The sequence below is a fragment of the Typopeltis vanoorti genome, chromosome 8 (assembly GCF_054136105.1).
Source record: "Typopeltis vanoorti isolate ZY-2024b chromosome 8, IOZ_Tvanoo_1.0, whole genome shotgun sequence".
Classification (NCBI taxonomy): Eukaryota; Metazoa; Arthropoda; class Arachnida; order Uropygi; family Thelyphonidae; genus Typopeltis; species Typopeltis vanoorti.
This window is the reverse complement of record NC_143556.1, coordinates 140,376,585-140,404,278: the sequence shown is the minus strand read 5'-3', so window position 1 is coordinate 140,404,278 and position 27,694 is coordinate 140,376,585. Positions and strand designations below refer to the sequence as shown.

The 27,694-nt window shown below is 34.6% G+C and overlaps 1 protein-coding gene across 2 annotated transcripts in view; it reads left to right on the top strand.

Moving 5' to 3' along the window:
• The window catches only part of LOC150104389 (CTP synthase 1-A-like), a 281,082-nt gene extending 260,278 nt beyond the window's left edge, over positions 1 to 20,804 (top strand). The window contains exons 12-13 of one of the 2 annotated variants that reach the window (XM_090396340.1): positions 3,065 to 3,243; positions 19,832 to 20,804. In XM_090396340.1, coding sequence (XP_090252466.1) covers positions 3,065 to 3,243; positions 19,832 to 19,870 — 218 coding nt within the window. In that variant the 3' untranslated portion in view covers positions 19,871 to 20,804. Of the gene's footprint in view, positions 1 to 3,064; positions 3,334 to 19,831 lie in introns of both variants that reach the window. The other variant, XM_090396339.1, reaches the window with a different exon arrangement.
• The last annotated feature ends 6,890 nt before the right edge of the window (positions 20,805 to 27,694 follow it).

Below are 27,694 nucleotides of genomic sequence, written 5' to 3'. Positions count from 1 at the left end.
TTCCATAGGTGTCCCCTAGTTCTCCCACCACCGGTCCTGATCTCAAAAATATCCTCTGAATTAATCTTATAGAATCCTTTTAGCAATTTGAATGTCTCAATCATATCTCCCCTTTTCTGCCTATCAACCAGTTTCTGCAACCCACAAATCTTCTAGGTGGTACAACACAGTATTGTACCACTTTACTCCAGTCCTGAAGATACTTTCAGGCACAAACTTTGTTTGCACACACTTGGATAATGGATTAAACTAAATTTATTATAGTCTGACCAAGTGAAAAATAAACTTTCAACATCTTTCTCTAAATCCAGAGTAATTTAATAAAAAGGTGGCACACCGTTTGGCAGCTCCTATAGGAGGAGATGACCTTGCTAATGCTTCTGCCTTGGTATCTCCACTTGGGCCTGGCTCCCACTGAAGAGACCTCAATAAAGGTCGAAACTAGTCTGGGTAGTGGCCCTTCCCTTAATGCATAACATTATACATATCCGTAAGGAGATGTGTTTTGCATTATGGGAGATACTGAGATAGGAGTGTTGGTAGCTTGCTCCACCTTTGCAAGGAGTCGCCCGGTGTAGTACCACTTTACTCCAGTCCTGAAGATACTTTCAGGCGCAAACTTTGTTTGCACACTTGGATAAAGGATTAAACTAAATTTATTATAGTCTGACGAAGTGAAAAATAAACTTTCAACTTCTTTCATCAGCAACGTACTTGGAAAGAGTGCTTCTTAAGAAGAGGTCAAGGGTGTTAGCATGGTGAGAGGTGTCTATCCTTGTAGTTAGATGGACCATCTGTGTCAGGTCATGTCACTGCTGATGTTAAATACTTTGGCATCCCTGTCTGTTTAATCAGTAGCATTAGAGAAGGGAAGCCAGTAACTTCCTGAAAACAGTGACCTCACTTTTTGGTGTTTTGACAGCAAGAATCAAGCTGTAGGGAGTCAGTTAGAGTGATTACCAGAATGTGTAGAGCAACAGAGACAGCAAATGAATGCAACAAAAGTTGCTAAGGAAATTTTGAGCCATAGTAAACCAAATGAAAGAGAGGGAGGCTTGAGGTTTTGTATTCTCTGACATGCGATGTTGGTTTGATGAATGTATATGTGTTGACCTTGTGGCAGAAGGAATTTTATAAAATCTAGTTTGGACAGTTGAGGTGGACTGATTTTATGCTAGGAACAGTGGGTCTGGTTTGGAATTTAAATTTTACTTCATTTTCTCTACTTTTGTTTTCTACATTTTCATATACTCTTTCTCAGTATAATCTTCTTACCTTTCAATTCACTTTCTTCCCTGTATAATGTGTCAGTAGGAAATAACCAGAAATCTCTGATGAAGCTAAATTCGAGCTGCAGGGATGTTCCACAACTTCAAATCTTTATAACTGTTGAAATAAACATGCTTTTTTGTGCAGGTGCACAAACCGTATTAATTTGTCATCTTTCTCATGGACTTCACAAGGATAGTCTCATGACCAGGAAATTATCCTTTTCACTATATAGTCCTAGTGAATGACACTATTGTTGTCACAAAATAATCACCATGCATTTCCCAGTGTAGGGTTGAGTTTTGAATTTTTTAGCCATTGGCAAAGTAGTGTAGTCATAATTCATAGACTATTGTATTTGGGGTCATAATGATTGACCCATCTCTCATCCTGAATCACAGTTTTATGAAGAAAAGCATTCCCTTCCCTCTGGTGATTGAAGCATTTTGCAACAACAAACTTTCCAACTATTCTGTTTCATTTTGTTACTCAACTGATGTGCATGCTCTGTTGCAGCCCAGCTCTGTAGCAATTTAGTGGACTCATAATAATCTAATGTTAATCTCCTGTTTTAGTGATCTCTGACTTATTGCCAGGTTTCTCTGATTAGAATATTCAGCTTTCTGCTTATGAAAATCACCATTTGTTTTTCACTGCCCACTTCATGAGCGGTCATTAACTCTGCCATCACAACTGGCAATCCATTCTGCTTATTCACCACCCTCCAAGTAAAATATGTAGTTCTAATACCCTTACTAATCACATTCTTACACAATTTCCACAGGTGACACTTCATTCCTTTCATGTACTGAAAAAAATCTTCAATGTCAATCCTATAAAGACTCTTCTGTAACTTATATGCTTGTATTGTGTTTCCTATTATTTGCCTATCAGCCAATTTTTGAAGCCCACAGACCCTCATTCTGTTCTCATAAGGAGTATTCCACAAACTTTGTCACTTGCTTCTGGATCCTCTTCACTTCATTCCCACAGCATCTGGGTGACCAGATGTGGTCGTATTAAAGCCTTTTATAAGGGGAAGAATAACTTCTCTATCCCTGCTTGTTAGTATGTTCTTCAGTAATCAAATGTGCTATTTTGGTTATTTTTGCAATATGCCATCTACAATTCAATTCAATTCCCTGTCCATATCACCCCAAGTCCCCTGGCCTCATTATTTTTCTACAGTTCAGTTTCATCAATATAGTACACATCTTGTGATTTCTTCTTCTTCCCAAAATGCATCACCTTATACTTGGCCACATTAAACTGACAGCTGTTTGCCTTTGCCCATGCTGCTAACCTAAGTGATCTGCATGATCTCTGTATCATCTTCATTTATTATCGCTCTTCTCAGTTTTGCATCATCAGGAAAATATTGAATATTTTCTACTATAATTCCCTATATCATTCATGTTGTACTTCTTGCAAATCTGATCTGCAGATGCATTCTCTTTCTTTGATTAGATTTGAAATACTGTGAACCATTTTGAATGCACCATTCATTCAGTAGCAATGCTCTGTATATTGAATATCCTTTTTTCAAGTGTACTTTGTTAACAATCTTCAAGAAGCAGAAAAAAGAGTGTATGAAACTAGTGATTAATAAAAATTAATATTGTTTATGTGCACATACAGTGTTTGTGAAGTGTAAAATAAGCACAGGCATTTACTGATGAAAATGAAAGTAGTTACCTTTCAATTTTCAGACTGTTATGTATACTGATCTTTTATAATAATCATTATGATCTGTTACTAAGGGGTCAGAGTAAATACATATTTTGTTTCCTTTCAGATCATTTATATTTTGTTGGAGTTCAGTATCATCCTGAGTATGTTTCCAGACCCCTGAAACCATCACCTCCATATCTGGGTTTAATATTAGCAGCTTGTGGAAAACTTAATTCTTTCCTTACTCGAGGATTCCGTCTTTCCCCTCGGTATGGTAGTGAAGTTGAAAGCTCAGATGAAGAGGTAGCTGTTGTGCTTACTACATGTGCATGTGAAAAATCAACAACTGTTGAAAATAAACCAGTAGTGAATACTGGTACATAAAAAGAAAATGTAAATTTATTTTTTTATTTTTTATTTTCTTTTTTTTTAAATCTTAGTTTTGAGGCTTTATCATAAATGGTATCCCCAAAGAAATTAAGTTATGGCCCCATATATTTCCATGTGATGCTATTCTTGAACGTTCATCATCCTCATTGGAGAAGGATATACAACATAATTAGTTGAGATATAGTAAACTTTTGTATCTCAGATTCCGTAAAAAAAAACAACAGTTCTCATTTATGTTGCACTGTTAGCCTTTATTTTAAACAGTTCATTGTTATTTAGGAGTTGAAATGATAATTCAACTCCTAAACAAAAAGGATATATTTTTATATCCTTTTAAGCCCTTGTTAAACTGTATTCTCTAACTTTTAAATCTGAATATCATAACTAGAATTTGATAGTTCAAGATTTACATGTAGACAAAGTTCTTAGTGTTTACCCTCTGAGGAAACTCTTCATATTAACATTGATTTGAAATTAAAATCAAATTAAATATGCTGAAATGATAAAAAACTTATATGAATATTCCTTCTAACTGAATGGTTTAGATATATTCACCATTTGTATATATCATTTAGATATATACAAATACCATTTTACTTTAACTTATTGAAGTTCAAGTAAAATGGTATTTGTATATAATATAAAATAAGTTTAAATCTTGCTGTATTCTTTTTACAGGAAACCTCAGAATATATTAATTCTGCAGCTTTGTAATTTCATACACTAATTAATTAATTAATTAGTGTATGAAAATTCATACACTGCGAATTGGTCAAGTTTATGTTTAAGAATCATTTGTCTGGTTTTCTAGAATTGTAGTCCACAATATTTTATAAGCCCAGATCTGATTAATGATTTATCATATGTGAATATACATAAGTTACTACACTGTCTTATTGTATCAACTTTGCATAAAAATAATGCACTTTTATCATCATCATCATCATTATTATTATAGTTCAGTCTTCTTTAACATTTGGATAAAAATGCTGAAAAGAAAGATAAGGCTCTATTGGATCCTGCAGTTTTTGTTAAATTGTTTTGTGTATCAGTATTTTGAAGGGTTTATTTAATACTGATAATTTAATAATGGGCATTTTCATTGGCATGTCATGAGATTCAAGGAAATACTCCATAAAAAACACAATTCATGTTGGGAATGTGGTATGCAGAAATGAATTCCAAATGATATACTCATTTTTAAAATAATATAAACATTCTGAGTGGAAGGTTTTTTTTTTGCATTCCCCCACCCCCACAAAAAAAGAAGACTGTGGATCTGTCATTTAAGCATCCCATTTCAGTTTCTTTCTGACTAGTGAAAATTCCTATGTGCACGCGCACACACACACACACACACACACCATCTATCACATCTGTTTCTTCTATATATATTCAAATTAGTTTTAGAATATGATGTTAATTTGAATATTATAGAAGAAACTGAATTCTTGTTTTCATCTTATGTATGCCTGCAGGTCTACATGTTAATTAATTTAGGAAAATCTTTTTATTGTTGTTATTGTTATTTATCATAGACCTTCAGGAAGTCAGACTCATTGAGAGAGGCCATACTTACCCATGTCAGCTGTCATACATTATTGTGAACATTTTCTTTGCACTAGATGCACTGACCACTTCACCAGGCAAGCTGTTCCATTCATTCACTATGCTATGAGAAAAAAAATCTAGCTCTCATCCCTTTCTACCTTTTCAGAAGTTGAGAGAGGCCATACATACCCATGTCAGCTGTCATACATTATTGTGAACATTTTCTTTGCACTAGATGCACTGACCACTTCTCCAGGCAAGCTGTTCCATTCATTCACTATGCTATGAGGAAAAAAATCTAGCTCTCATCCCTTTCTACCTTTTCAGAAGTTCATAGGTGTCTATCATATCACCCTCCTACTCTTGCCTACCAGTGTCTGCAGTCGACATATCCTCAATCTTCCCTTAGAACCCAGGAGGGCAGATCCTGGTGTGACAGCATGAATGCCTCATAAAGAGGCAAAATGACTTCCTTACACATCAGTGTTAATTTCAGCATTGCAATCATCCTCTGAGTTGTATTTGCAGTTTTTGCTATGTGAACTTTGAATTTCAACTTTCTATCCACCATAACTCTAAGCTACCTTTTGTAGCTTCATCTCCTCCGAACCAAGGAAACCAGATATGCACGTAATAGTCCAGGTGCAGTAGTATGAAGGTCTTGTAAAGAAACCAAATGACTTTCTTATACATAACTATTCATTCAGCACTGCCATTATCATCTGAAATGTATTTGTGATTTTTGAGTTTCAGCTTCCTGTCCACTGTAACTCCAAGATCTGTCATCATCATCAGTTTCTTGAAGCATAATCCCACCATTATAATATGCCAAATGGAAGCGTGCCAAAGTTCATGTTGGGAATGTGTGGTATATCACTAACCTTAACCTTACTAACATTGAATTGGTAGCATTATCATTCACCCACAGTTCTGGCCTATTTAAATTATTTTGTAAGCACTATATATCAATCAGTAGCATCCCTGATTGCCCTATCTGTCTTTGCATTAGCAGCAAACAGTTGAATGTCTCTTGTCAAATCCTTTCCAATATTATTAATGTACAGATCAAACAACGCTGATCTCTGGAGCGCACACTACCGGTGATCTTAAATTTAGCAGATTCAAATCTCCCCCCCCCATATGTATTTCTGTTACCTGTCTGTCAGTCACCAATTATCTGTCCTTATCATTTTTCATTACTTGTGGTGAAATTTCATAAACCACATAAATTCATGTATTTTGATACATACTACACACTTAGGCAAATGAACATTCATTACACTGAAAGAATTAAGTACTGGTTCAGTTAACCTCTTGTACATGATGGAAAAATTGTACCTACAAATTACATACACATAAAAGAGAGAGTGAAGTTATCTTCTGAAATTTTAACAGTGGGATAGTGAAGGGCAGCAACTTCTAATCTCCAATATAACCATTTTTGATACCCATTTGTCTCCATCTTTCTCAGTTGAAAGCTTCCTGATGCAGACATTCTCCAGCCATCTCCACCAAGTCATCCTTCCATCTTCTCTCCAGTCATCCTTTATATTTATGCCACTGAGTGATTTATCGTCTTTGTCCATGGATCACTTTTCTTGAATGCAATTTGTCCTGCACATTTTAATTTTAAAATCTCTTCTTCTATATCTAACACTTTTTTTTGTTTCTTTTCTTATATCTTTATTCTTTGTTTTGTCTTATCTTATAGTCTGATGTTTACCATTTTATACTCAGTTTACCTCATTCTCTCCAGTATTTTTTGGTTATTGGCTATGTATCTGATCTGTAGAAAAGTAAATGGGTTTCTTTTTTTTTTTTTTTTTAGGTTTTATCCCACTAGAAAGGAATTTTTTCAGTTTGGGCAACAACTGCTTTCAAAAATTGGAATGAGAACTATTGCATCAAAAAAAAAAAAAAAAAAAAACAGCATAAATAGTCCTATAGCATGAGTAAAATAAGCAAACATAAAGTGTTTGTGTATGCAAAGCAAAATGGTCTTGCTTTAGAAATATAATGAATTAAATAATAAATAATGGAAAATTCTCATAATTATCATATTTAGGATAAAAAAAGTACATGTGGTACACATTTTTGAAAAAATGGATGATTCCAAATTTCATTTCAATCTCTTAAGGAACTGAAATGTATTTCATAGGTTCTTGGAATATAAATATAGTAAGCCCACATAGGTTGAGTCCAAAGGCCTATTTTGCTGTGTTTGGATTGCCTTTAGAATAGCACTGATGCTTTCACTGTGTCTTGGAATTTTCAATAGTTAGTTCATTAAGTAAGTGAGTCTTCTAGCAACAATAGTAATAGTAAACTTAAGTTACACTTAGTCATTTATAAAATCAGTTTTATGATTACTGTTTAAGAAATGAAAAATACACTGCTTTTTTTTTTTTTCTTCTTAGAATGAGATTGACAAACTTAATAGTTTCATGCTATGCCTGTAGGTCACTTTTGGTTCAAATTCAGTGGCAGCCGGTGAAAATTTAAAGTGGGGGTGCTGCATATACAAAAAAAACTTTTTTTCCTAATCAGTAACGAATTTATTAATAAATAAATTTACATAATTAAAACTTGCTTTATTAAAAATATTTCATCCTCACCACGAACAAACACCAATAATAAAAGTTTCATATCAATAGCAATGACAAGTGCAAATGAATATCGGTGTTAGATCGCAGTGCATTTGTTTCGTGTAACGATTATTGAAAAAATATTCTTTTCATATTTTCAACAGTGACACTCATCATAATTCAGCTTTGTATCTATCATAAATAAATAATTATATGTTATTTTAACAAAATAAAATAAGATTTACAAAAAATAGTTCACCACGCACATGCACCAATAATAAACGTTTTCATATCTCAAAAAAATAAGGCATGTAAACATATTAAAAATACACTGCCGCGTGAGCAGTTACAGTTGGGAATGACGTAACTTGAACAAAATTCAACTGAGTGTACCAGCCAATAATAAAAAGTATGATAGGAAAAATAAGCATATGAGTGTGAACGTAAACAAAATGAAGGAGAGAGTGCTGTATGGAGACTCGTTAGTACGAGGTGTGTTAGTAGAGGATTTGACAAAATCATGCCAACCTGGTGCGACCATAAAGGATGTAACTGAGTCTATTAGAGAGCGAAAGGATGAAAGAATTGATTGTTGTGGCAGGTACGAATGATTTGAAAGGAGATAAAATGGAAATGATAGAGGACCTGAATGAATTATTTGAGGTAGCAAAAGAAAAGAGTGAGAGAGTTAAGATAATTAGTCTTTTGCTGCATATGACAGTGAAGTGTTTAAATGGAGGACCATAATTGCAAATGACTTTATGTGTGGGTTATGTATGACGAGTGGTGTGGAATTTGTGGACATGTGGAGTGAGTTCGATGGGCGAAAGGATCTATATAAGATGGATGGCTTTCATTTGAATGGATTCGGTGTAAGGAGACTTGAAAAAGTGTTGCTGAATGTAGTGGATGTGCAAAATCAGGGAAACTAGATTTATTAAGGGGGGGAGTAGATATACAGACCTTAGGGAGGCAGTTGAATATATGAATGAGTATAATATGCCTGAGCGAATAAGGACAACAAATTAGAATGGGATAGTTAATATAAGGCATCAAGGTAGGGATGGGGCTAATGGGGGGGTCTTAAATTCATGTACACTGATGCTAGGAGTATTAGGAACAAGAAGGAAGAGTTTTTGGCCATGGTTGGCACTTCCAGACCACAGGTTATTGGCATTAGTGAATCATGGCTGACTGTAGATGATGGGTATAGTGTGTTCAGGAATGACAGGGAGAATAAAATGGGGTATTATCAACAAGGAGTATTGTTGATGATAGCTGATGAGCTGCATCCAAGGAGAATAGAAGTTGAATTGCAGGATAGAGAAAAGAGCACATTTGAGGCCATTTGGTGTGAGATTGTGGCTAGCAAAACAAAATATACAATTGGGTGCTGCTATAGATCAGGTGATGGAAAAGATGGTGGAGACAGCATGCACAAGCAAATAGAAGAAATGAGTGGAAGGAGGGTAATTATTATGGGAGATTTCAACTATGGTCACATTGATTGGAGTGAGGAGAGGACACACGGGAGGAAGGAATTGGATTTTATGCGGTTATTAAGGGATAAATATCTGCAACAGCATGTAATGGAAAATACTAGGGGTCAGAGAGTGCTTGACCTAGTAATTACATCTGAGGATTTGGCTGTAACAAATATGACCACATTGCCACCAATTGGTGAGAGTGGTCATAGGGTCTTGACTTGGGAGGTGGCTAAAGGTATGGAATTATCAGGCTGGAAAGTATGACAAGCGTAGGAGTTTGATTGGTTCAGTGCCATGGCATGTACAACTGCAAGGACTAGACGTTGATACTGCATGGGAGGCAGTTAAAAAGTGTTTGCACGAAGTAATGGCTGACTGTATACCTAGAGTCCAAATAATAAATCAAGTAGGGGTTAAATGGATGAATAACACCATTAAGCTTGAGCTACAAAAAAAGAAACAACTATGGAGGGAATTTAAAGAGAAAGGTGACCGGCAAGCACATGAACGGTATAAAGCGCAGGCCAGAAGGGTAACGAGTGTGGTAAGAAAAGCAAAAAAGGATTATGAAAGAACATTGGACATGCAGGCTAAAGAGAATCCTAAACAGTTTTTTCGATGTTGCAAGTAAAAGGAAAAATATATATGGCAGAATGATTTTAAAGAATGCAGATGGTAGGGATATAACTGAATCAGTTGATATAGTTGAGTTACTGAGTGAGCACTTTGCAAGAATATATCATCCAGGTGGTGACATTGCGGAAATGAATGAACCAGTAGATTATACGGTAATTGTGGTGAATGAAGTGGAGGTGAGTAGTCTATTGCATAACCTCAATGTCAATACATCTGTGGGATTGGATGGTATACCAGCTCGTGTTGTACGAGAAGCAGCTAAAGAATTGTCAGTACCCTTGACCATTTTGTTTAATTTGAGTCTCGGGTGTGGGTTAGTCCCGAGGGGATGGAAAGAGGGGAAAATAGTTCCACTGCATAAAGGTGGTTCCAAGACTGCTGTTGTAAATTACCAACCGATTAGCATATCAGGAATCGTTGTCAAGGTCTTAGAGAAATTAGTCAAGAAAAGAATACAGGATTGGATAGATGAAAATGGGATATTGTATCGGGGACAACATGGTTTTGTGAAAGGTAGATCATGCCTCAGTAACTTGCTCACATTTTATAACACAGTGACGGCTGAACTGGATAAGGGTAATGGGTTTACAGTGATTCTACTGGACCTTGCCAAGGCCTTTGACAGGATACCACATGGAACCCTAATCGGTAAACTGAAGCAGATGGGGATGGATATAGGGTTGGTGAGATGGATAGGAGGGTGGTTGATGGAGAGATACCAGAGAGTGGTTTATTCAGGAGTTGAGTCCAAAAGACGGCTTGTGACTAGTGGTGTTCCCAGGCTCTGTTCTTGGACCACTACTTTTCAGTTTGTTCATCTATGATATAGGAAAGGATCTGAGAGGAAGTGTTCACTTGTTTGCTGATGATGCAAAGTTGGGTAGAGCAATTGTGAGTGCACAGGATGTCAAAATTTTACAGGTAGATTTGGATAGTTTGGAGGACTGGGCTAGGAAAAATGGATGTCAATTTAATGGGGCAAAGTGTAAGGATATGCATTTTGGGGTGAAAAGAATAGCAGCAGTATATCACATTGGTGGAACCGTACTCCAGGAAATTGATGAGGATAGGGATTTAGGAGTGTTGGTAGATAGGGAATTGAAGTTTAGGGGGCACATTGCAAAAGTGGCTAAATCAGCTCATCAAATCACTTGGTTTCTGAAAAATACTTTAACATGCAGAGACAAACAAGTTATTGTTCCTCTGTATCGAGACTTGATAAGACCCCATCTGGACTACTGTGCCCAGTTATGGGTGCCAGGGTTTCTTCGTGATGAGGAGGAAGTGGTGAGGATCCAGAAACGAGTGACCAAGATGATAGCAGGTCTGTGGAATGAACCTTATGAGAAGAGGTTGAAAATTTGTGGGTTGCAAAAATTGGTCGATAGGCGGAAAAGAGGTGATATGATTGAGACATTCAAATTACTGAAGGGGTTCTATAAGATTAATCCAGAAGATATTTTTGAAAATAGGACTGGTGGTGGGAGGACTAGGGCCATGCATGGAAGCTGGACAAGAATGTGGTTAACAAGGGTGTTAGAGGTAGGTTTTTTACTTGGAGAGTGGTGAATGAGTGGAATAAGCTGCCAGAGTCTGTTGTGGATGCTACGACTGTGAATGAGTTCAAGGCAAGGTATGATAGATACTGTGTGAATGTCGAATAGTTGTTCTTGACATGATGTTAGGGCCTCCCTCGACGAGTCTGTCGACTCCTTGGAGTTGCCCGGAATAATAATAATAATAAACTTGCAATGACAAGGGCAAATGAATATCGGCGTTAGATCGCAGTGCATTTGTTTCGTAATCTAAAGCATTATTCGAACAGTTCCAATTATTAACTATTCAATCAATGTCAAAACATAAGCTGTAACTTTTAACATGTTGTACTGCATTTATATAATGTTGTAAACATTGTTATTATTTATAAACACAAACAAAATTTAATTTTTTAGTTTTTTCCTTGGGGGTGCTGCAGTGTCTCAGTGCTTATGTACGGGCTGCCACTGTTCAAATTATTGAAAAAACTTAAGTATGTACTGTTTTTATGATAAGCAGTACATACTTAAAAATGGCAAACAGCAAATTGTTACTCAAATTTTATAAATTTATAATAATTTCAAAAGGTTTTTAATTAATAAGCATTTCATGTCTGAAAGACATGAAATGCCCTCTCCATCTATCTCAAGAGGACTGTAGCATGGAAATAAGATAATGAAATAATGCAATACATTATATATAGATTAATAAAACTTATATACTAGTAATTTATTACATACCAGATAAGGAAGTGGACTCCTTGAAAAACCCAGCATGTCAATGTGATAACCATCTTTTTTTTTCTCCCTAAAATTATCCATGGTCATATACTATAGGATATTTTGTATAAAAAAAAAATACATTTCTTACAGTTCCCTTCACTTTTTTTGGTGTCTGATATCTTTACTTTGATATACATTTCTTAATGTCTGACTAGAATGCTAGTCGATAAACTAGCAATCTAAATATGCTGATCCTCTCCATGCTTGTTTATTCTCAAAATATAAGAATTTTATGACACTGTTGTCATCATGCAAGAGATTTCATCCTGTTGGAATCAGCAGCCTACTAAAAAGTTCAGTCTTGGAGTTTTGAAATAAACCGGTTTTGTCTTTCATGAATAATTTTTTTAATGTAAATCCCACTCATGAAGGATTTAAACCTATGGTACATTGGTATTAAGTAATATGGAAGCCCTGCTCTAGAAACAAAACATGGAACTTTTCAAGCCACTTCAGGCCTCCAATAATCATGATAGTGATTTCACTGCAGGCATTGAAATTCGTCTGTCACTTATACAGATCTCATGCCCATGGTGAGATTTGAACCTGTAGCCTCTTGCTGAAGAGTAGGTAAGTTATTCACTTGGCTAACCAGTTTAAGATTATGGTACTGATGGGACCATCAAAGCAATATGAATGTTTTGATGGTCCCATCAACGTCCACTAAACCTGTCAGATGTTTAGTGGACGTTGCTTCCCAGATAATCATATGCAGTGGATTGTGCTCTCACTTATAATTATATTACTTTTACTCTATAAATGAAAGGTGCTTCAGTAAATTGCGCATTCATCTGAGAAAAAAATATTATTGTGGTATATGTGGAACATCACAAAACTTCAAGTTAAATTTGTCTTTACTACATTTTTGATTATCATTCATCACTGCTTCTGGCTTTTTGACAAAAGTAAGCCCAGAGAATTTAACTTGGTGATCACATTTCATGAGTTGGTATGTTGACATTGTGGATCTTGGAATACTGTGTTCATTTCCATAGTAAATTTCTGTTTTTTTAGTGGGGATTGGCACAGACAGAAGATCTAAGTATTGAAGCTGTCATTTTTGCACACATTGTTCGTGTTAATATTTATCTAGTTTTTTTTTGTTTTTTTTTCAATCCATTATTGATCACATCATGATCACCTTTTGCATCACAGTAGTGTTTCATAGCCTGTTTAATGTTTGAAGAGTCAATACACTCTCAACAAGTATGTTCTTCCAGTCTTCAGGAGCTAGTGTAAGCCATCTGAAACAGATAAAATCCATTATTGTTCATACTTCCTATTAGTATCTAAATATACTATTGCAAAGAAAAATGTGAAAGGACAACCAAATTTATGGATCACCCTGTATTTTTAGAGCATTCTTTGAAGTTCACTTTTTTTATATCAAATTTTTACTCATTTCTACATTGATCTGATATTTTGATGTGTGTGTGTGTGTGTGTGTGTGTGTACACATTTGCACAATTGCACATCATTACCAGAGAATCGGAAAGAATTTAGTATTGTGTGTGTTTTGTGTGTACATGCATGCACACCATTAATTTTTAAATATTATATTAGAAAACTGTGCATTGAAATTTTATAGTCTATTCATTAAACTGTAATTTATCTTATTCACTGTAGTTCAGATTAAGTAAAAAGAAATTAATTAATGGCTTCTAAAATTATATATTTCTGTACTTGATTTTGATCTTTAAAGGTTTCCATTCCAGTAACTTTATTTTTTTAAGGATAAGTAAATTAACATTATTACATCTCCCCCCTGGTTTCTTCTCTGATCAGTACATCTTGCTGCAGTGGTATGAGATACTTGTGTTATCATGGAGCTTCCACTGTGTCAAGTTTGTTACTTTTGTATATGATCTTGGAAACAGAATGCTGTTTTTGCTGCCAGCAGCTGACACTTATGTTGATATTACTTAACTAGCATTCACTAGGTTGTTGATATCACTGTGAGCAGCCAGTCATACTAATTTGGTAGTTTCCTACACTAAGAGTTATGCTTAGCAAATGTTTGTCATGCATGACTGTATACTCTGTCCCAGAATTTACTGCAAGCCACTGGGAAATATAACACACTTATGTTTTGTTTTATCATTAGCACTTTTATCAGTGTGTTTGTTTCAAATAACAAATATTTTCATCCATATTTAAGATTTCATATCCTCACATTTAATACCGACAGTAAAACTTGCCTGTATACATTTCTGAATTATCCATATTTCTGAGTAACAAGAAAATTTATACATGAATATTGTATTATTTGGTTATGTTACTTCTCACATACTTTCAGAGGTTTTGTCATAGGTGTCAGTTTTAAAAAAATTTTAAAGTTTTAAAATTTTAAAAGGTCAGACCTCCTTCAAGAGTCATGGAGGAGGTCTGACCAGATGGAATATCCTCCTACTCCATATGTGTCTGTTCTGAGTCCACATTGCCAATGAATTCTAATTCTGTTTAGGTCTTGTTGGTTTTTGTCAATTCATCTTATTCACCTTCTTGATCACTCAGCATAATCATGTTGACAACCAAATGTCAATGCCGGATTAAACCCTGTGGAGGCCCTAGGCATTTGAAATCTAGGGGCCTCTCCTCGCAAATTATCTCCTAATATTTTTTAATTTTACCACCAACAATTTTATTACACAAAATAAACAACAATTATTAATGTTATGAAACAAAAACATTGTTATTAAACAATAATTATTAAATATTATTAAAAAATATTACACAATATTATTAAACAAAAATAAGGAATTTTTAATTTTAATAAACGAACAAAACTTTAAACATTCACTTTCCTCAATTTTTTTGTGGTGAAATCTTTCAGGATATCTTGGAAGTCTACCTTTTGCAAGACGTCATATTCAGCAGCCATAATGGTGAGTGAGTTCAGTCCTTGTGTCATTGAAGATCGATGACAATTTTTCAGCAGTTTTAACTTCGAAAAGGTTCATTCACCAGTAGCATCCTTGATCATGAGCCCACCTATAAATTTTAACACCCATAACATTTGGGAATGTTGATTGCACCATATATTCAAAAATGAGTCTGTACGATCATGATGTTGGCACTGTTTCATCAGCTTTGAAGTCTTCTAACTGTGATATGAAATACTTGAAATGAACCATTTCATCTGCAAACTCCAACTCAATGTCCTCAGGATAATTCTCTCTAAATATTTGGGCAGATTCTTTAATTTTGGCGTCTGTCTTCGATGGGAACTCAACAAGGAACCCAAATAGTAAATTAACTTTATTATATGCTCCCATACAACGGAAAAGTTCTGCACATAACTTTTCAGATATTAGTAGGTAAGTTTGAATCTTGAACTTTTTTCTTCCCCCAAGCACAACCTCTTCCACTTCATCGTAATGTCTTTTCCTTATGCACTCATGCCTGCTTTCATCAGTGTATTGTGCATCGATTTTCTCATTTGCCTTCCTCTCATAGTCATCAAACATTTCTCTTTGTGATGTTAAAAAATCGAGCAGTGATTTCAGAAGATCGACAGTCGTTTGAAGTTCTGTTGTTTCCTTTTGTAGAGATTTGCTGACTCCATTGATTCGATTAAGCTTGATTGTAATTTTCTTTCAAGATCAAATCAATATTATTTTGATCTGTTGTCACTGGGGCCCATAGGCCGGTGCCTACCATGCCTATTTGGTAATCCAACACTGCCCAGTGTCCTGCATTCTGACAACATGGCCAAACCAGCATATCCTTTCTTTATATAAGTTAGTGCTGAGAGGTGGCTGACCACTCTACCAGCATATCTTATTATTCACAAAGTCAGTATATCTTACTCTCAAATTTTTCCTTAAATACCACTGATCCAAAGCATTACATTTCTGATAATCACTCTCACACAATGTCCATGTCTCAGCTCTATAATGCAAAACACACACACGCACATGCACACACACACACACACACAGAGAGAGAGAGAGACTACTGTAGATTTTAAGTTGTTTTTATTGCTATTCAGCTCTCTTTCCATAATTTTAAACACTCTATTCAGCTCTCTTTCCATAATTTTAAACACTCTAGACACCATCCCTACTGTTCTACTCGCTTCATTCCTCACTTCAATATCAGTTTCACAGCTACCAAAATAACTGAAGTGAGAGACTTGCCTGATAGAGCACATCTTTTAAAAAGGACAGAGGACCCATTTTTATCACCTGTTTTCATTGCATTTGTTTTCTCAATATTGATAATCACACCTAATTGACTCCGAGCATCGATTGCAGCAAGAAAGGCATTTCTTCCAAATTTCATCTGTATCAGCATAATCCAAATCAGATATTCTATGATTTTTTAACTTCTTCAATTCTTTCCTTGCAGAGTCTTGTTCATCACAAAAATAATTACAAAACTAAACAGAAAAGGTGACAGGACATCCCTGTCCAATTGTTATTTTTAATTATTTACTATGTGCTTTATCAACTATACACAAGCCTCACAGTTATTATATATAGCAGTCATAATGTTAATAAGCTTGTAAGCTTTTCCATAAGCTCTTACAGTCTTCTGTAAATTTTGTCTCCCAATTGAACCAAAACCTTTTTGAAGCCAACAAAACATGTTATCGCAGGTTAGAGTAAATCAACTTAGTCTACATCAGTTTTAAAGTCCTGTTTTTATTTATTTAAAAGAAATGACTTTTTTTTTTTAATTTTTATTTGGTGACATAGTATTACAGGATATATTGTTCAGTGCATTAGGAAGGTTTTTATAGCATAATTATAATGATGACAGTAATTGCAGTACATTACCATAAGTACTTGGATGAATATTGTGAAAACATTGTTGCACTTTTTTTTAATAGACATATTTGTAAATAAATTAAAAAAGAATAACTTATTCTTTAGAGATCACCATAACATGTAATATTCCATTTTCTTTTTTTCTTTTTAAAAAAAGCAACGTCTCATGTAACATCTCTTTTATGCAAAGTGATTAGACTTATATCAAAAATTGAACAGAGGAATTTCATTTTGAAGGTCTAAAGAATTAATGTAATCAGCCTAATTAGTCGCTATAACTAAGATTAATATAAAGTTTTTTTTAAACAAAGTTTATAAAAGAAATATCATTAATCACTGTTAATGTTATATATTTCTTGTAACACTCAGAAAAATATTTTAATTTGACTTAATTTAATTATCAAAATAAATTACTCAAATTAATTTGAGTAAGTATGCACTGATTCAGAACATAAGATGCATAACCACCCTTTCTTGATCATGCTAAATCATCCACCTCATGATTCTTGAAAATCTCTACTGCTCCCTTCATTTGAATATCTTTGTTTCTTTTTCTTTGCTGTTTGAACTGACATTCTGAGCAATCTACAATAAATGCTATTTAAAAATAAAATTCTCATATAAACTTAAATATGATAATGTAACTTAGTATAACACAACTTGCAAAATTCATTATAGTAACGTAATTTATCATAACCGAAATTAGCAAGTACAAATTAATGACAGTGATATAAAAATAAATCTACAATTAACTAACAGATCAAAATTAAAAATTAAAAAAATATATGCATACCACACTATATTGACTCAAAAAAAAAATATATATGTATATGTTAGATGTCTGATTTACTCAGTTGAAGTACATGTTTTTTAGGATTAAATGACTGGGAAACCGAGATGAGAAATAAAAAGCAAATTTTAATGGCACGACTAGTTTCGTCTTTAACAAACTTCTTCAGGTGCAAAAAAATAATAGAAATAACCAACAAAAACCATAAAGGAATTAACTCTAAACAGCACAAAACGTTAGCATACACATTTCAACGTTAAGGCATTGATGTTTGTGTATTTAAAATCATTCTCTCTTTGACTTCATTGTTGGGCGTACGCGTCCACTCAAAATCTCGTGCACTCGTGTATTGGATAGCAGCACAATGACAGTTTAATAGGTTTTAACTCAGGTTGCTGTTGAGATGTATAGGCTTAAGGATGATTTCTTTAGATTCTATTTTCTTTCAAGTTCATCATGACAACGGAAAATATTATTAGGCTTGTCCCATAGTACGGGGTGGATGCGGTTCTCTTCATTGGAATTTGCGGAAAACAGAACATAGCTAGACTGTGCACTGGCTCACATTCTCCTGTAACTTATGTCTTTCTGATGTTCTTCAATGCATTTCTCTGTCTGGCCAAAGTATCGTTTACCACAGTTGCACCAAATCTGGTAGACGTCAGGATATTTTAGGTTATGTTTTTCTAGGTTTAGGTCGGCCAGTAAGGAGCGGAGTTTTGGTAGAGGTGGGAATAAAGTCCATATGTTGTATTTCCTAAGAACCTTGGCCAATTTGGGAGAGATAGAACTGATGTAAGGTAGAGAAACATTACCTTTAACACTTGTTATCCTCATTATGGCAAGGAAGTGAATTAAACAGGAATTTGTCAATAGTTTTCTGGGAATAGCCATTCAGTTGAAAGGTAGTCTGGAGGAAATTGAGTTCTTTGTTAAGTTCTTCATCATAAAGAAGGGAGAGAGCCCGATGTCCAAGTGTAGAAATGATTCCAAACTTTTGTGGGGGATAATAGTGGGATTGAGCTTGGAGATATCTGTTTCTGTGGGTAGGTTTTCCGTAAATAAAATTTTCAATTTCTCTGCTGAACGGGTCAGTTTAACATCCAAAAAAGGAAGAAAACCATTAACTTCTAAGCTGTAAATTTTATGTTTGGATGTTGATTATTCAGGTGGTCTAGGAAGTTCTGAAGAGATTCATGGCCGTGGCTCCAAATTAAAAAAAAAAAAAAAAATGTAAAGAAGGGAGAGAGCCCGATGTCCAAGTGTAGAAATGATTCCAAACTTTTGTGGGGGATAATAGTGGGATTGAGCTTGGAGATATCTGTTTCTGTGGGTAGGTTTTCTGTAAATAAAATTTTCAATTTCTCTGCTGAACGGGTCAGTTTAACATCCAAAAAAGGAAGAAAACCATTAACTTCTAAGCTGTAAATTTTATGTTTGGATGTTGATTATTCAGGTGGTCTAGGAAGTTCTGAAGAGATTCATGGCCGTGGCTCCAAATTAAAAAAAAAAAAAAAAAAAAAAATGTAATCTGTGTATCTTTTCCAAATTCTAGGTTTTAAAGGGAAGGAGGAGATGGCTTTCTCTTCAAAATCTTCGAGGTAGATGTTAGCAAGTACTGGTAACAATTGGTTTCCCATAGCTAATCCATATGTTTGTAGATAGCAAGATAGTATCTCCATACTTGAAATATCCTGAATGAAGACAGTGAGTTAATAGGGCCATGATCTTCTTAGATAATTTGTTTTTTAGAAGTAAGAGAACTTCTTCTGTAGGAACATTGGTAAATAAGGAGACTGTCGAAACTGGAGAAAATCCACAGAGTTTTTAATAAAAGATGACTTACTGGAGAAACATTTTAGGGATTTAGCAAGAAATTTGGAAAGGTTATAGGTTGGAGAATCAATTCCTTCTACAATTGGTCATACAGGAATTTTTCTTGATGGATTTTAGGTAATCCATATAATCGAGGGATCAGCGGATTGAGAGAACAAAGAGATAGGCGTATGTTCCTGTGGAATTCTGTTGTTGTTCTCAGAAGGGTTGTTGGTACGATTATGAAGTTTGCGGATAGGATCTCTTTCGAGGATCAAGTAAATGTCAGTTTGTATCAAGTCTAGCATCTTGTGATATTCTTCAGAGTTTAGCACAACATAGCATTGTCTTTATCCGCAGGAAGGGTAATGATGGCTTTGTTATTTTGTAGTTTCTTAATAGCCTGCCATTACATACATACACACATACTGGTTGTAATAATAACTGTTATATATTTATTGATTTATTATGGATTGGGATTTAAAGAAACAGGAGTGATTCTGCATGCTGTGTACCAACAAAATTGTTTTTGTTTTATGTGCCATAGGTTCACCATCCCAGCTTTTTAGAAAGCTATATGCAGTAGAATGTGGACCACATACCTTCTCATTCAGTGATAAATACACAGAAAACAGTATGTTGGTACTGACACATCACATTAGCTGTTGATCATATCTTAGAACATAGTGGCAATTCACTTTCTTCTGTAACTGTTCATTTGACATCTTTAATTCTGCTACTTTCTCTTGACTTGTTAGAACATGAATGGCAACCAGCCATTATTCTTTCACATATATTCCAGTGAATTTATAACAGCATAAAACTGCATAAATTGATTAACTTTAGAGGTGTTACAGTACCTTCTGAATGTAGATTTAATTTGGCTTGATTTGTAAATTTATAATGTAAATGTATTATTTATATATTAATTTAAACTGGTTGTTGGTTTCAACAAATAGAATATTTTTTATTGTTGTTGTTTTGTTTCACTTTAAACTGTTATAGTGTTTCGTCATATCTCTGTTTAAGTAATAACAGTCTATTAATATCATTTTGCATGTTCATAGTTCACTGTTTTTTTTTTGCTGTGAATGGACATTTGTTTTTAGTTTTAATAATTGTACTTATAAGCACTCAAATTTCCTTCTACCATATTTGTTTGCAGGCTCATTGTAGCCATTGTGTGTCTTCCATTTGTAAATTTGAAGAAAATGTAATTGCAATAATTTTTTTTTTAAATTATATATAATTAAATTTTCAAAATATCTTAAATGAATTATTCTTCCATAAAGTAGCTGAGTGATATTTTAAAGGTGTTTTAGATATATTTCATTTTGATGTATTTTATATGAAGACTTTTATGTATATTATTTCTGGGAAAACTCCCATGAAGCAGGCAAAATAGCCATAATTATAATATGAAGACTTTTATTTTTAATGTGAATAGATATGTCTCCTGTATTATTATCCACATGTATATGTGTATCCAGATATTTGTATTAAATATTTTATCAATATGAAATCACTTAAAATGTTTCTAATTTTTAAATCTTTTAATTTATAAATTTGTAAATACATAAAAACATTCACATTTACTGACCAACCACTGCTATATTGAGTTGAAATGGATAAGGACCAATTTGCTAAACATGGGAAGGTGGATATTTGAAGATAATGGATTTATATTCTACTTGGGGAGATATATACTGAATTGAGGGTGGGGGGGGGATATTAACATGCTTCATGCCAAAATTTTGAAAGATTTTTGCATGCACTACCAAAATGTTTACAAGAATGCATGTAAAATAACAGAGCACAAAATTCTTAAACTGAGAATGGGCAAAATGTTATTCCAGTTTCTTGTATTAATTAGCATTACTACAACTACCCAAGTATGCATTGTATATATATTCATATGCATTCACATCCATGACACCACTAGAGTAGTGGAAGAATGACTGATGCACTCCATTTTGTTGCGACTTTGTATTCTACTTTATTAATGCTTTTCAGCTGACAGTCCTATGTTAAGGTCAGATTTGGCGACTTCATTTCAACAGTTTTCCTCCATATTATTCCATTATCTGTCAGGACTCCCGTATTGTCACATCTAATATTTCAGTCTTAAAGTTTTTTTTTTGTTGTTGTTATTAAAAAAATAATAGCCAAGATAATTTTACTATAAGTGAATGACACAGAAATCTGCTATCATAAAAGCATGAGTATTTATAGTCCTATCAGCTGATGCCTTTTCACTGTGAAATAATCTAGCAGAGCAGTCAGGAAATAGAAAGATCCCATTATCATGGAGGGTGATTACATGCTTATGTTCAAAGCCTAAGGATGAACACTCTGAAGATTACAGCTGCAAATTCATACAAATCAGCTTGTGGCCATATGTATAGCTGAAGATTTCGAGTAGAAAGTGGGTACACATTCAAATTTTCGAGTCGCATGTAAAGGAGTCACTTGGTAGCATCAAAAAAAGATTACAGCTGCAAATTCATACAAATCAGCTTGTGGCCATATGTATAGCTGAAGATTTCGAGTAGAAAGTGGGTACACATTCAAATTTTCGAGTCGCATGTAAAGGAGTCACTTGGTAGCATCAAAAAGATACAAGCCAAACGGCTGTGCTAAGTGAACTGCATTTGAAGGAAGCTGTTTTCATGAGGGAATAAAGTTGCAAAACTCGATGTCTTGTAATGTCCCAAAGACATCATCTAGATCAGGGGTCGCCAAACTTCTTTGACCGTCGGCCCCTTCAAGAGTTTCTTGACTTTTTATCGACTCCCCTCTATTTTACTATTACGTAATTATAATAGGACAAGCGAAAAAGACGCTTATGTGAGTTTTTAGATTGTTTATTTTATAGTTACAGTGTTTATTGTATGTATAATATAGTATATATTATTATATTGCTTAACGTCAAAGGGATATGTTTTTGTTTTTGACGTCCTTCTTAACATTATATATTTGATGGGAGGGATAAATAATATATAAAATTTAATTTAGATAACAATAATACAATCTTTCTTATATATATATATATATGAAAATAAGACTTTTATTAACTTAGTATACAATTTACTAACGTTGTCAATGTGAAGGGTGTGCTTATTGACTCTTGACAAGATTAGCAATGTTGGGTTCAAAATTAGTAAGTTTCAGCCTTAAATCGCCATAGAATTCTATATCTAGCTTATTTCTTTGTTTTGTTAAAATGGAATTAACATGTCTGAAACCAACTTCAACCATGTACGAGCTTGGAAATGCAAGCAAAAAGAGGAGTACCACCACTTCAGAAAGTTTTGGATATTTTTCTGCAACATTTATATTCGTCCAAAAGTAACTTAAAGTCCTATTTTTAAAAAAGCGTCTTAGCTTCAAGATCAACTGACAATTCAATGAGTTCATCTTGTAAGTTACATTCGATATTTTCAATATCTGTAGAAAATGGCGTAATAACCCAATCTGGAATGTGCATGTTCTCAAAATCTGCAAAGCGCAATTTAAAATCATCGCTCAAATTTTGAAGATGTTTTGTGTATATTTCTAGTCTTCATTTTTTACTTCCAATTGCCGTAGATTCGAAAAGTACTGAAAATCGTTTCGTAATAATGATGATTTAAAAAAGGCTAATTTAGCTTGGAAGCCTAAAAGAATCGTCCGAGCTTGAATAATCGTGACATATTTACCTTGTAGACGGTCTGTACGTCATGAAATTTTGAAAATAAGTCCGCCAAGTAGAAAATATGATTCTTATTTCTCTTCATTCCATCACTCAAAAACAAATTAACATCTGTAAGAAACTCTAGGGTTGAGTCGAACAACTCAACAAATCTTTGTAGACTTGCATCCCTAGACAACCATCTTACTTCAGTATGCAAGAGTAATTGGTTTGATCTTCATCATTTTTTTCACAAAGTTTGGCAAACAATCGCGATTTAAGAGGATGAGCTCTAATTTGATTAATAGATTTAATACACACTCTTAGAGTATCATGCAGTTCGTCACTGAGAGTTTTTGCCGCTAAATGGTTTCGGTGCAACACGCAGTGAATAGTACGTACACTTTGAACCTTTTCTTTCAGCAAGGCAGCGAAACCTCGATAACAGCCCACCATTGCAGGTGCGCCATCTGTGGCTACTTCTATTATATTAGTAAATGGAATATCATACTTGTTTAAATATTCCTCCAATCGCTGAAAAATTTTCAACCCCGTTCCATCACTTTCAAGATATTTTGCAAATAAAAATTCGTCAATAATTTGATGTTTGGTTTTACTATAATATCTTACATAAGCCATAAGATTAGAAGAACTATCGAATGTAGATTCATCAAGTTGGATGGAGAACTTACTATTTTTGAGTTCTGATACTACAGTTTTTTCTACATCTTCAGCCATTTCACCAATACATCTTTTCACGGTATTCGCACTAATGGTAAGCATTTTAAAACAGGGCCAGAATCTTTTTTCATTATGGTTTCAATTACTTCTTTGATTGCGGGTATAACAATGTCCTCTGCAATTGTATATGGTTTTCCTTTTTTTTGTTTTTATTTTTGTTTTTGCTATATTAAAAGATATATTGTAGGAGGCTGTTAATCCTTGTTTATTGTCAGCAGGTGCTTTCATAAATGGTTTTATAGTTGGTCGATGTGTGTATTTCTCTTTCAGTTCTTTAAAAAAGTCAAGCTCTTTATCTTTCTTATCGGGATGGAGTCTTTGATTTTTGCTAGTTTCATTGAATCGTTACTAAAGGTTTTTCACAAAAAAGACACATAGGCCTCGTTTCGTTTCTTAATGAAGCGATAAACCCAAGCAATGCTCCCTCTAAGCTGTGCGCATGTGCGCGCGCACACATGTTATACGACTAGCGCATAAAGCAAAAAATATGCGCACACTAGATTTTCAAGATGAAATTAAAATTTATTATGAATGTTTAACAAGATGAGAATTAGTAATTGGAATATTTTATTATGTATGTTTAGAGTTATTTGCAAAGTTAGAAATTTTAATTGAGGCAATCAGTCACTAGTGTTATCTTTTTTTTTTTACTTTATTTCTTACTTCTAATCAGATCAATATTAAATACATATAAAATATTTATGTTAGTTCTGTCCTTATGTTAAAATCCTGCCCAAGGCTTGTGAATCGTGATTTCCGACTGTTTACTGGGGAGGCTACTGCCGTGTGTGGGAACACGGTGGGGAGTTGGGGTGACCTGGCTGACATCCCATTGACAACAGAAGGTGAAGAGTGAACTAAAATCTTTTAACTTTTTTACTTAAACTATCAGTATGGTGACTCATATGGGTACGCACATACTTTTCAAAAGAATGCAAATTTTGGCACACGCAAATTTCTGCGCACACTCACAGCAAAAAATTAGAGGGAACATTGAACCCAAGTTTCAAATATTCTAACGAATATTGTCTGCATTTCGTTTTAGAATCTGAAGCTGCCATTGTGGTTACTGGGGTTGTAACAAAATAATTAAAATTGAAGTCAGTAAGCAAAAGTAATAAGTCTAAATAATATACCATAATATACCTACTCACGTATTTCTATAGGATGTACAAAGCTACCAGCCCTGCTCAACCCTTCAACATAGAGAAGTTTAGTTCGTGAATGAATAACGAATGAATTATAATATGTATGTTGATGAATTTTAGAACATTAACTCTCACTTGTATGTCGATGCGCAAAAATGAGACTGGGATCGAATACGTGTAAGTATAAGTAAATAAGTAACCGCGCACGTGTTGCAATCTCGCTCCCGCCACGCCGGCCGGGAGGAAACCACCGACATCCGTTTATTGGTAAATGCGTCATTTTGGCCTACTTGATTGGCCTCCGTAACTATTTTCATGACCTCGCTCCATCTTACAGGTCCTATTCATGTCACTGTTCCCACGATTCACTCTTAATTGCGTTGTCATTCAGGATGGAGGTAATCCAAGTTAACCGAATTAAATATTACTCGTACAATGATGTCTTATATTTTTCTATCGACCCCTAACAATGTTATACCGACCCCTGGTGGTCGATAACGACCACTTTGGCGACCGCTGATCTAGATCATAGGTGGCCAACAGCAGGCGCGCGGCCCGCAATGTGATTTTGTGCGGCCCGCGGCAGAATAAAAACTATTAAATTATATGTATTATCAATTTAGCTATTAGTTTCGACCACAGATTTTCTGATTGATGTACCAGTTGTATTCATTATTTCTGATGACGGAAATAATTTATATTCTCAACACGGAATCAAAATTGCTTTAAAAAGATTACTCAATTTATAAAATCTACTGCTTCTCTGTATGAGTTGTTGTAGTGGTAGATTTCTATGTGCTCCAGAGTAACGCATCATTGAAAGTCACTTGCTCTGCTCTCGTTACAGTGATCAGTTTCAAGTATTTTATATTGTTCTCCCAGTAGTAAAATGATTTAACAAATATTGTAATTCAATACATATAACTATTGCCTTGCATAAATGCAGAGATTTTTATTTAAATTCTGTCTAAAAGTGTGCGGCCCATGACGCTAACCCTCATCATATATTGACCTTCTTATAGAATGAAGTTAGCCACGCCTGATCTAGATGATTTCACTCGGGGAAGAATTATTGAAAGCTCGAAGAAGACTGCAGAATTACTGATATCGCAAGAGAATTTGGAATTTTACATAGCATCGTATCCAGGCAGCGTTTCAAACCAATGGAATGTGTTCCAGACGTTTGCTTTGAGGCCGCTCTTTTTCCACGGAGCATGAAGACAGGTTTTTGGTTATAACAGCAAAATGTAATCGTTGCACGGCAGTTCAGCTTGCAAGTCTGCTCCATTCAAACTCCAGGTACGCGGATATCTCCACAAACTGTGGAAAGATGTCTGTGACAAGTAGGCCTATAGTCTGCGTCCCTTTATCCACAGTTCAGCGTTTTCAGTAGTGCTGTATCCATAAAAATTGGACAAGATACAATCTGTAGAGTACACCAATGTACTCTACAGATTGATCGATATTGCAAGGAAGTTCTTTAACGTCAAGTTCGATTGCTCCGTGGTGCTGCAGGCGAAGGATTCGATTTTATGGATGACAGTGCTACCGCATTATACACGAGCAGTGATGATACTTATTGGGACTGAGGACATTAATCGAATCGAGTTGCCAGTTCTCTAACTCAAATCTCAGCCGCATAGAACACGTTCTGGAGGCAATAGGGAAACGCACTGCTGCTTGAAATTCACCTTCAAAAAATAAGGCCGTATCCTTGCTCTTGTCTCAAATCGGATTCATTGAAGTCGCAAGTTTGTTGAGAACTCCTGAATCGATTCGATCCTAAGCATGGTACGATGTTGTGAGAACTGCATTGCGGTTTGGGGTGGACATATTCAATACCGAAATGTCTGTCCGTATAGTTTTCTATAAGCGCTGTACGTTAATTCGTTAACTACGTCCTTGTAACTTTTGCCAGAAACTTATTACAATTTAATTTGTGCGAAATTTATAACACTTTTTTTTTTTTTTTGTAATATAATGTATTAATATACTGGCAATAAATTTATATCCACATTCGGCTGCAGTCATGAAAATATTTTCATATACAGGTAAAAATGTAGTTCGTCCTCTAACTTTTGGACACCAGTGTATTATAAATTCTAATACAGAACATATAGTACTCTACTGCAAACAGGTTTAAGATTTTCAAGAAAGAATTTTATTAGCATTGAACTTAAATAAGTATAGTTATAATTTTGGAGAAAACTACCGAAATGGGTTGTTTCCAGGGGCAGGAATGGATGTAACTGGATTCTGTTCCTGTCTAGGATGCAAGGAATTCTAAGAGCTTTTTAACTGAAGATGAGTTAGTTATACCATATTAGATTAGGGAGTTTCTTCAGTTAAAAATGATTTTTGCTCCTCCTACTAGAGACAGAACCTAGAATGGATTTATTAAATGAATAATACCAACGGACCCAATTGATGATGGGGTAGCAATGCTACCATGCCGAATTAGTACAGAAACAAGATGTCTTCCCGTTGCCTTCCTTGTCCAAAGTATTCTGTTTGTGTGTTTTGGGACCGGTTTCCCTGATTTTAGGGACGAAGAAACCTGAGTTTTTGGAAGGAAAAAAGTCCTCCAACTCCGTATGAGGGCCGGTATACATTTGATTGAAAGGCCTGATGAAGTTCCTTGAGTCATATACGGGATTCCAACCAAGGTTTTTTCTAACCAAAGGGCTCCATCAAAACCAACTGAGGGCTCGGCTTTAGTTAACGCTTTCGTAATTTCATTTTAACCAACTAACTTATGGTATTAAAGCACTGTAGATTCGATTATCATAATATATGGTGTATAATAGAAAATCAATGACATTTTAACGTTGATTTATTTTAAGGTGTTACA